Genomic DNA, 10,790 nt, shown 5'->3' with positions numbered 1-10,790 from the left:
ACACACTTCCTTCCTCAAACAGCGAAATGCTTTGACTCGGTGACTTTTGCGGCATTCCGACTTCGATGCCTCGGTTGCTGCAATTCAGTTTCCTTTGAATTTCGTGTGATCCCTCTTGAGCATGTATGCTTCTGCTACTTGTTCTACATCACACTTCCTTCCTCAAACAGCTAAACGCTTTGACTCGGTGAGTTTCGCAGCATTCCGATTTGGATTCCCCGGTTGTCGAAATTCAGTGGCCTTTGAATTTCGGTTGATCCCTCTTGAGCATGTATGCTTCTGCTACTTGTTCTACACCACACTTCCTTCCGCAAAAGGGCGTAACGCTTTGACTCGGTGTGTTTCGCTGCATTCCGACTTGGATTCCCCGGTTGCCGAAATTCAGTTGCCTTTGAATTTCGGGTGATCCCTCTAGAGCATGTATGCTTCTGCTACTTGTTCTACAGCACACTTCCTTCCTCAAACAGCTAAACGCTTTGACTCGGTGAGTTTCGCGGCATTCCGATTTGGAGTCCCCGGTTGTCGAAATTCAGTGGCCTTTGAATTTCGGTTGATCCCTCTTGAGCATGTATGCTTCTGCTACTTGTTCTACATCACACTTCCTTCCTCAAACAGCGAAACGCTTTGACTCGGTGAGTTTCGCGGCATTTCCGATTGGATTCCCCGGTTGCCGAAATTCAGTGTGTCTTTGAATTTCGGGTGATCCCTCTTGAGCATGTATGCTTCTGCTACTTCTTCTACAGCACACTTCCTTCCTCAAACAGCTAAACGCTTTGACTCGGAGACTTTCGCGGCATTCCGACTTCGATGCCCGTGTTGCCGAAATTCAGTTGCCTTTGAATTTCGGGTGATCCCTCTTGAGCATGTATGCTTCTGCTACTTGTTCTACATCACACTTCCTTCCTCAAACAGCTAAACGCTTTGACTCGGTGAGTTTCTCGGCATTCCTATTTGGATTCCCCGGTTGCCGAAATTCAGTTGCCTTTGAATTTCGGGTGATCCCTCTTGAGCATGTATGCTTCTGCTACTTGTTCTACACCACACTTCCTTCGCAAACGGCGTAACGCTTTGACTCGATGAGTTTCGCGGCATTCCAACTTGGATGCTCCGGTTGCTGAAATTCAGTTGCCTTTGAATTTTGGGTGATCCCTCTTCAGCATGTATGCTTCTGCTACTTGTTCTACATCACACTTCCTTCCTCAAACAGGGAAACGCTTTGACTCGGTGACTTTTGCGGCATTCCGACTTCGATGCCCCGGTTGCCAAAATTCAGTTGCCTTTGAATTTCGGGTGATCCCTCTTGAGCATGTATGCTTCTGCTACTTGTTCTACATCACACTTCCTTCCTCAAACAGCGAAATGCTTTGACTCGGTGACTTTTGCGGCATTTCCGACTTCGATGCCCCGGTGCTGCAATTCAGTTTCCTTTGAATTTCATGTGATCCCTCTTCAGCATGTATGCTTCTGCTACTTGTTCTACATCACACTTCCTTCGTCAAACAGCTAAACGCTTTGACTCGGTGAGTTTCGCGGCATTCCGATTTGGATTCCCCGGTTGTCGAAATTCAGTGGCCTTTGAATTACGGTTGATCCCTCTTGAGCATGTATGCTTCTGCTAGTTGTTCTACACCACACTTCCTTCCGCAAAGGGCGTAACGCTTTGACTCAGTGTGTTTCGCTGCATTCCGACTTGGATTCCACGGTTGCCGAAATTCAGTTGCCTTTGAATTCCGGTGATCACCTCTTGAGCATGTATGCTTTCTGCTACTTGTTCTACACACACTTCCTTCCGCAAAAACGGCGTAACGCTTTGACTCGATGAGTTTCGCGCATTCCACCTTGGATGCTGCCGGTTGCCTGAAATTCAGTTGCCTTTGAATTTTGGGTGATCCCTCTTCAGCATGTATGCTTCTGCTACTTGTTCTACATCACACTTCCTTCCTCAAACAGCGAAACGCTTTGACTCGGTGAGTTTCTCGGCATTCCTATTTGGATTTCCCCAGTTGCCGAAATTCAGTTGCCTTGAATTTCAGGTGAACCTTCTGAGCATGGCTTCTGCTACTTGTCCTTCCGCGCGTAACGAGCGATGAGTTTCGCTGCTCCGGTTGCTGAAAATTCAGTTGCCTTTGAATTTTGGGTGATCCACTCTTCAGCATGTATGCTTCTGCTACTTGTTCTACATCACACTTCTTCCTCAAACAGGGAAACGTTTGACTCGGTGACTTGCAATTCCGACTTGATGCCCGGTTGCTGCAATTCAGTTTCCTTGAATTTCAATGTGATCCCTCTTGAGCATGTATGCTTCTGCTACTTGTTCTACATCACACTTCCTTCCTCAAACAGCGAAATGCTTTGACTCGGTGACTTTTGCAGCATTCCGACTTCGATGCCCCGGTTGCTGCAATTCAGTTTCCTTTGAATTTCGTGTGATCCCTCTTGAGCATGTATGCTTCTGCTACTTGTTCTACATCACACTTCCTTCCTCAAACAGCTAAATGCTTTGACTCGGTGAGTTTCGCGGCATTCCAACTTGGATGCTCCGCGTTTGCTGAAATTCAGTTGCCTTTGAATTTGGGTGATCCCTCTTCAGCATGTATGCTTCTGCTACTTGTTCTACATCACACTTCCTTCCTCAAACAGGGAAACGCTTTGACTCGGTGACTTTTGCGGCATTCCGACTTCGATGCCCCGGTTGCCAAAATTCAGTTGCCTTTGAATATCGGGTGATCCCTCTTGAGCATGTATGCTTCTGCTACTTGTTCTACATCACACTTCCTTCCTCAAACAGCGAAATGCTTTGACTCGGTGACTTTTGCGGCATTCCGACTTCGATGCCCCGGTTGCTGCAATTCAGTTTCCTTTGAATTTCATGTGATCCCTCTTGAGCATGTATGCTTCTGCTACTTGTTCTACATCACACTTCCTTCCTCAAACAGCGAAACGCTTTGACTCGGTGACTTTTGCAGCATTCCGACTTCGATGCCCCGGTTGCTGCAATTCAGTTTCCTTTGAATTTCGTGTGATCCCTCTTGAGCATGTATGCTTCTCCTACTTGTTCTACATCACACTTCCTTCCTCAAACAGCTAAATGCTTTGACTCGGTGAGTTTCGCGGCTTTCCGATTTGGATTCCCCGGTTGTCGAAATTCAGTGGCCTTTGAATTTCGGTTGATCCCTCTTGAGCATGTATGCTTCTGCTAGTTGTTCTACACCACACTTCCTTCCGCAAAGGGCGTAACGCTTTGACTCGGTGTGTTTCGCTGCATTCCGACTTCGATTCCCCGATTGCCGAAATTCAGTTGCCTTTGAATTTCGGGTGATCCCTCTTGAGCATGTATGCTTCTACTACTTGTTCTACATCACACTTCCTTCCTCAAACAGCTAAACGCTTTGACTCGGTGAGTTTCTCGGCATTCCTATTTGGATTCCCCGGTTGCCGAAATTCAGTTGCCTTTGAATTTCGGGTGATCCTTCTTGAGCATGTATGCTTCTGCTACTTGTTTCTACACACACTTCCTTCCGCAAACGCGTAACGCTTTTTACACTATGACTTTCGCGCATTCCAACTTGGATTCTCCGGTTTGCCGAAAATTCAGTGGCCTTTGAATTTTGGGTGATCCCTCTTGAGCATGTATGCTTCTGCTACTTGTTCTACATCACACTTCCTTCCTCAAACAGGGAAACGCTTTGACTCGATGAGTTTTGCGGCATTCCGACTTCGATGCCCCCGTTGCCGAAATTCAGTTGCCTTTGAATTTCGGGTGATCCCTCTTGAGCATGTGTTGCGATGTCGCGGTCGCACAAATTAATTACCCTAGCTTAAAACACAACACACAAGATAGTATAGAGGAAGCAAGGGGTCGATCCCACGAGGAAGTTTGAAGTCAGATTTTTATGTTGTACGTTATGTAATTGGGGGGGTTTGGTTTGTGATTATCTAAAATATAGAAGAAATTAAACTAGCAAACAAAATCAATTGAAACTGAAATATATCAAGAAAACAAACCTTGGTTGCAAGCACACATCCACCAACGGAAATTAGAACCGATCCTTGAAACGAAACTCCAGTTTATATTATGAATTTTATCTTTTCTTAATATTGGTTAATTAACGGATCCGCCGTATAACTAGCCCTAACCAACAAACAATCACAGTGTCCGCACTAATGATTTAATCCAATGGTAGCCTTAAGATCCAGATAAATTCATTAATCTTAACAACCAAGTTGTCAATTTGTGTTGCTATGATCGAATGTTCTCCCTAAGTTTAATAACGTAGTTCCGCTACAATTATCAAGCTTAGTTGCTTCACAAGTTTATATATCACAACTCCGGTTTTGATATCAAACTTAGCAATAGATTGTTCACAATAATAACTTAGAGTCCGCTCTAGCAATTAAGATAAACAATCATAGGAAATATGCATAGGAAAACAAACATACTCATTCATAACATAAACTGAAAATAAAAGGAAGAATAAATCTCACGGTTCTTGAAATCCGAAGGTTTGTTGTGTCCTTGCAACCAAGAAAACGAGCTTAGCCTTGCATATCTATTGAACAACTACTCCTAAAGATGAAAGAATACATAATTTCTGATTTGTAGAGAGGAGAGTTTGTGTTTCTTCCTTCTTCTCTTTCTTCTTCTTCTTTTCTTCTTCTTCTTCTTCTTGCTACCTCCTTCTACTCACCCTCTATTTATACACAAATTGTAAGTAAGAAAATCAAAGTTCAAGTGTGAACATCAATAGATGGTGGTAGTGTGAAGGCGGCTGGCGGCTGGCGGCTGCTGTCTTGAGGTTGGTGGCTGCCATGAGGTTGGTGGCTGCTGTCTTGAGGTTGGTGGCTGCCATGAGGTTGGTGGCTGCCTTCCTTGACCTTCTAGAATATTTACTAGAGGTTGTTAAATTGCTGGTCGGTTTGGATGCTTCTAGATGAAATTTGGATTCGTTTCTTCACGCAACCTGCTTGCTGGCAGAATTCAGCTGTCATCTTTGAAAAATCATATATCCCTCATATGACATCGTTTTTGGCTGAAATTTGGAGCGTTTATAGATCTTTGAGTAAGGAATCCAACAAAATTGAGTTTGCATCAATTGGACTTCTGAAGCTCCAGATATTGAATTTTTAATGGGCAAAGGTCAACATTGGCAGACTGCGAGATTTGACTTTGAAGGATGTGATTTCCATGATCTTTCTCTTTTTATTTTTCTTGCATTACATTTCCAAAACGGTATGGATGTTAGCTTTTTAATGCCACTGGAATCACTTCATTTCGATCTCTGGAACTCACGCTCTGCACAAAATACCGACTGAACGTCAAATCTGCCAATTACCTCCAATTTACTCCTTTTTGCATCTTTCATCCAAAAAATGCCTTCAAAACATAAAACAAAGAATATCAAGGCATTTTATATAAATAACATATGCAAACACTAGTTAAATGCGGGTGAAACTATCAAATAATATGGTTACATCAAATACCCCCACACTTAGCTCTTGCTCGTCCTCGAGAAAGGATAAATAAAATTAAATTGAAAAATAACTATGATCAATTTCTTAATCTCCCATCAATGTCTAAGAGTACAAGCATTATAAACAAGAATACAATCATGAAGGATAAATAATATAATTCTCATGAATTTATTTACATGCAAACTTCAAAACTCAATCAATCGTCTGGATTTAAATGAAATCTATGCCATGCCAAAGTGATAGGTCCTCTCATTGATATACACTCCAACACTCATGTGTTTAGGGTTTATGTGTTTAAATCTCTCAAATTCAATCAAAGAGTATGTTCTACCATAAGCTTGCTTTTCAATCTCATCTCCATTAGCAACTTATTACAAGTATTACATGAATCAAAAGGTCTTATTTTCCGGTTGTAATGGGGCTGAGGTTAAGGTGAGGTAAAAGAAAGTAAAAGGAAAGGTTCAAACCAAATGAAAGTAGAGCATTTTGAAAAATGATACTTCAAACAAGATATTCCATCAAAGCTCATAAATTTTTCATCTTTAATCACAAATGCTTAACTCCTTTTGATTTCAAGCTCTTTCAACATAAAACCTTAAGAACATAAAGGAATACTTTTTTTTTTCTTTTTTTCTTTTTTTTTTTTTTTTTGGCAACTTTGCCCATTTTTTCATCAAGCATCACTTCTTTCTTTTCATATAATTTCCAACCATAATTCCATTAAATATTACAAGTATATGCTCTACTAATCCTTGGCCAGGGAAAAGAAAAACATATATAAAGTTAAGGCTTATACATGGATAAAAAAAAAAAAGATAACCAAGCTCAAAACGGGTTCACTAAGGATAATATGCTTTAGGTTGGCTTTTTGGCTTGAGGGGTTAAAATTCCTAATGCCTTTATCATCTTCATGTATATTTGTAATGGGATATAATCTCAATAAGATATGAAGCAAGTTCTAGAGATACTTATCATTGAAAGAATGCACACTCAAAGAATATAATTTTGAAGGCTCAAAAGCTTGCATTTGTATAAACACTATAAAGTCAACATGGCATATTCTCAAAGTCAATCCCTAAACCAATTAAACCTTAAAATTTGCATGCATACTCCTTCATTTGATTTATATCTTCATCTATCTCAATTAATTCTCATACATAATACTCATATTCTAAAAAACCAATAGGAGTTAAAAAGATCAACAAATTTGTGTTTTTTTTTTTTTTTTTTAAAACAACAAAGAAAATTAAAATAAGAAAACCAAAAATTCTCCCAATACCCCCACACTTAAAACACAACATTGTCCTCAATGTTGAAATAAAAGCAAAGGAACATAAGAGAATGATAAAAGATAAAGTAAAATACGAAAAAATAAAAGATAAGGAAAAAGAAAGCAAATCTGATTTTTTTTTTTTTTTTTGTGCTGGGTTGCCTCCCAGTAAGCGCTTTTGTTTTATGTCATTGGCTCGACATGTTGCATGCTCATTCTTCATAGATTGGTTCAGCTAACTCTGCAGAAGCGGTGAGTTCTTGCCGTCCAACCTTCATAGAAAGGTTTCAAACGATGCCCATTGACTTTAAGTATTTTGTTCGTTTCTAAACTTGTAATTTCAACTGCACCATAAGGAAAAAACATTAGAACAACAAAATGGTCCAATCCAAACGAGAGCGTAACTTTCCAGGAAAAAGTTTTTAAACGCGAATGATAAAGAAGGACTTTGTCTCCAACATGAAACTCCTTTCTTGTAAGCATTCGGTCATGAAGATTCTTAGTCTTTTCTTTGTAAATCCTTGCATTCTCGTAAGCATCATTTTCGAATTTCTTCCAACTCTTGCAATTTTCAACTTTCTTGCAATCCCAGCAGCATCATAATCCATGTTACATTGTTTAATGGCCCAAAAAGCTTTGTGTTCAAGCTCCACCGGTAGATGACATGCTTTCCCATAAATCATTCTATAAGGTGACATTCCTATAGGTGATTTATAAGCAGTCCGATAAGCCCAAAGTGCATCTCCAAGACGTAGACTCCAATCTCGCCGGTTAGGTTGCACTGTTTTCTCCAAAATGGACTTGATTTCTCGATTTGAAATTTCAGCTTGGCCGTTCGTTTGAGGATGATATGCTGTGGAAGTTCGATGATTCACATGATATTTGCGTAACAATGCTTCCATGGAACGATTGCAGAAATGAGTGCCACGATCACTAATGATAGCTTTAGGGATGCCAAATCTGTCAAATATGTGAGTCCTGACAAAATCTAAAACAACCTTAGCATCATTAGTTCGTGTGGCTTTCGCCTCAATCCATTTGGACACATAATCAAACAGCAAGAAGAATATAAAGATTTCCAACAGAAGAAGGAAATGGACCCATAAAGTCAATACCCCAAACATCAAAAATTTCACTTACAAGAATATTCGTTAAAGGCATTTGATTCTTAATGAGTGATATTACCTGTTCTTTGGCATTTTTCACATGATTTGCAAAAGTGATATGCATCTTTAAAAATAGAAGGCCAATAGAAACCACTTTCAAGTACCTTGTGGGCTGTTCTTTTTGCCCAAAATGCCCACCACAAGAATGAGAATGACAAAAAAGTGAGAATGGAATGAAATTCATCTTGTGGTACACACCTCCTAACTATTTGATCCGCACAAAATTTCCAAAGGTAAGGATCGTCCCAAAAATAATATTTAGCATCAGCTCGTAACTTATCTTTTTGGGGTTTAGACAAACCTGGAGGGAATTCGTTGGTAACTAAATAGTTTACCAAATCAGCATACCATGGTCTTGTAAAGGAATGCAACATATATAACTGCTCATCGGGGAATGTCTCTCTTATTGTTTCGATCTGTATATCCTCGATCCTCAATCGGCTCAAGTGATCAGCCACATGGTTTTCAGCACCTTTTTTATCTTTGATCTCAAGATCGAATTCTTGTAAAAGCAAGATCCACCTAATCAGTCTTGGTTTGGACTCTTTCTTCTTCAAAAGATACCTGAGAGCTGCATGGTCAGTAAAAACAATGACTTTTGTACCAAGTAGATATGACCTGAATTTTTCAAGAGCAAACACCACTGCAAAAAGTTCCTTTTCAGTTGTATGGTAATTGCATTGTGCTCCATCCAACATGCGAGAAGCATAGGCGATCACATGCAAATTCTTCCCAATTCTTTGCCCAAGCACAGCTCCTACCGCATAGTCACTCGCATCACACATTATTTCAAAAGGTTCATCCCAATTTGGTGGTTGAATGATAGGGGCAGATGTGACACGTCTCTTAAGCTCATCATGGGCATCTTTACATGCTTGATCAAACACAAAATCCACTTCTTTGGCTAATAGTTTGCACAAGGGTGTTGTAATCTTCGAGAAATCTTTGATAAAGCGTCGATAAAAACCTGCATGGCCTAGAAAAGAACGAACTTCCCTCACGCATGAGGGGTAAGGCAATGATGAAATAACATCTATCTTAGCTTTATCAACCTCTAATCCACGTGAAGACACAACATGCCCAAGAACTATTCCTTGTTCTACCATAAAAATAACACTTTTCATAGTTCAAGACAAGGTTAGTTTCAATGCACCTTTTCAGGATCAAAGATAAATTTTCTAGACATTTATCAAAAGAATCACCATACACCGTGAAATCATCCATAAAAACCTCAATTATTCTTTCAACATAGTCAGAAAAAAATACTCATCATGCATCTTTGAAAAGTTGCGGGAGCATTACAGAGACCAAAAGGCATTCTCCTATATGCATATGTACCAAATGGACATGTAAATGTAGTCTTTTCTTGATCTTCAGGATTAATAACAATCTGATTGTATCCACTATATCCATCAAGAAAGCAATAAAAAGACTTACTTGCCAAGCGTTCAAGCATTTGGTCCATGAATGGTAATGGGAAATGATCTTTGCGTGTAGCAAGATTTAGCTTTCTGTAATCAACACACATTCTCCATCCACTCGAGATGCGAGCAGGAATGAGTTCATCATTTTTATTTTTCACCAACGTGATTCCGGTCTTCTTGGGCACCACATGGATTGGCGCCACCCATTTACTGTCCGTGATGGGGTAAATGACACCTGCATCTAACAGTTTCAAAATTTCAGCTTTCACTACCTCCATCATAGGCGGGTTCAACCTCCTTTGCATTTCCCTTGTTGGTTTTGCATTGTCCTCCAATAGTATGTGATGCATACACATTGAGGGACTAATGCCCTTGATGTCGGCTAAAGTCCATCCAATGGCCGTCTTGTGATCACACAACAACTTCACAAGTTTTTCCTCTTGCATACTTGTCAAACCTTTTGCTATGATAACAGGAAGTGTATTATTGTCACCAATGAATACATACTTCAAATTATCGGGCAAAGGTTTTAATTCTAACTCGGGGGCCTGTAAAATAGATGGCAATAGCTTTTTATGTGAGAGTACTAAATCAACAAAGACATTACCATGGGGAATGGTTTGTAAAGCTTGTAAGGCCAATATTGATTCGTGCACATTTTGAGGAACACACACGTGCCTCTCCATCTCTGTTATCTTGGTGAAATCATAGCCATAGCTTAAAGCTATGCTTAATCCGTCTTCACAATCAAAATCACAAACTTGCTGCACACACTTATCAATTTGATCATAGCATGTGATAGAATAAACATTGCTATAAGGATATTTCATTGCATCATGAAAATTGAATTCCATTTTTTCATCTCCTACTTCCATAGACAAAGTATCCTTACCACAATCAATCTTTGTATTGGCAGTTTTCAAGAATGGTCTCCCAAACAATATAGGAGTGCTAGTTGATGAATCACAAGAATCATGTTCCATATCAAGAATATAAAAGTCACATGGAATAACCAAACTATCAATCTTGACTAGGACATCTTCTATCACACCAAGTGGGTAAACAAAACTACGATCCGCAAGTTGTATTACAATACTAGTTTTATTCAAAGGCTCTAGACTAAGAGAATCATAAACATGTTTAGGCATAACACTAATGGATGCACCTAAATCGCATAAAGCTCTTTTAAAACTAGCATTACCAATAACACATGGGATAGTAAACGCACCTGGGTCTTTTTGTTTCAAAGGCAGATTCTTTTGAACAACATCAGATACAACTTCACCCATACTTACCGTTTCATGACCTTTCAGTTTGAAAGCTCTCTTGGTAGTACACAACTCCTTCAAGAATTTTGCATACTTGGGAATTTGCTTGATAGCATCAAGCAAAGGAATGTTGAGTTCTACTTTCTTAAAAACCTCTAGAATCTCTTTTTCCTTGTCCTCTTTCTTTGAC

The 10,790-nt window shown here is 39.7% G+C and overlaps 1 protein-coding gene across 1 annotated transcript; it reads right to left on the bottom strand.

The window, feature by feature from the left end:
• Positions 1-7,302: 7,302 nt before the first annotated feature.
• Positions 7,303-10,018, bottom strand: LOC140955191 (uncharacterized; the record flags this gene model as incomplete). Its single annotated transcript, XM_073407095.1, has 3 exons — positions 9,346-10,018; positions 8,244-9,007; positions 7,303-7,770 (listed from the first exon to the last, which is right to left on the bottom strand). Coding segments are annotated over exons 1-3 (1,905 nt in total), but the record flags the coding sequence as incomplete, so codon positions are not given.
• Positions 10,019-10,790: the final 772 nt, after the last annotated feature.

Source organism: Populus alba, unplaced genomic scaffold, assembly GCF_005239225.2.
Source record: "Populus alba unplaced genomic scaffold, ASM523922v2 scaf252, whole genome shotgun sequence".
NCBI lineage: Eukaryota > Viridiplantae > Streptophyta > Magnoliopsida > Malpighiales > Salicaceae > Populus > Populus alba.
This window is presented reverse-complemented; position numbering and strand designations above follow the sequence as displayed.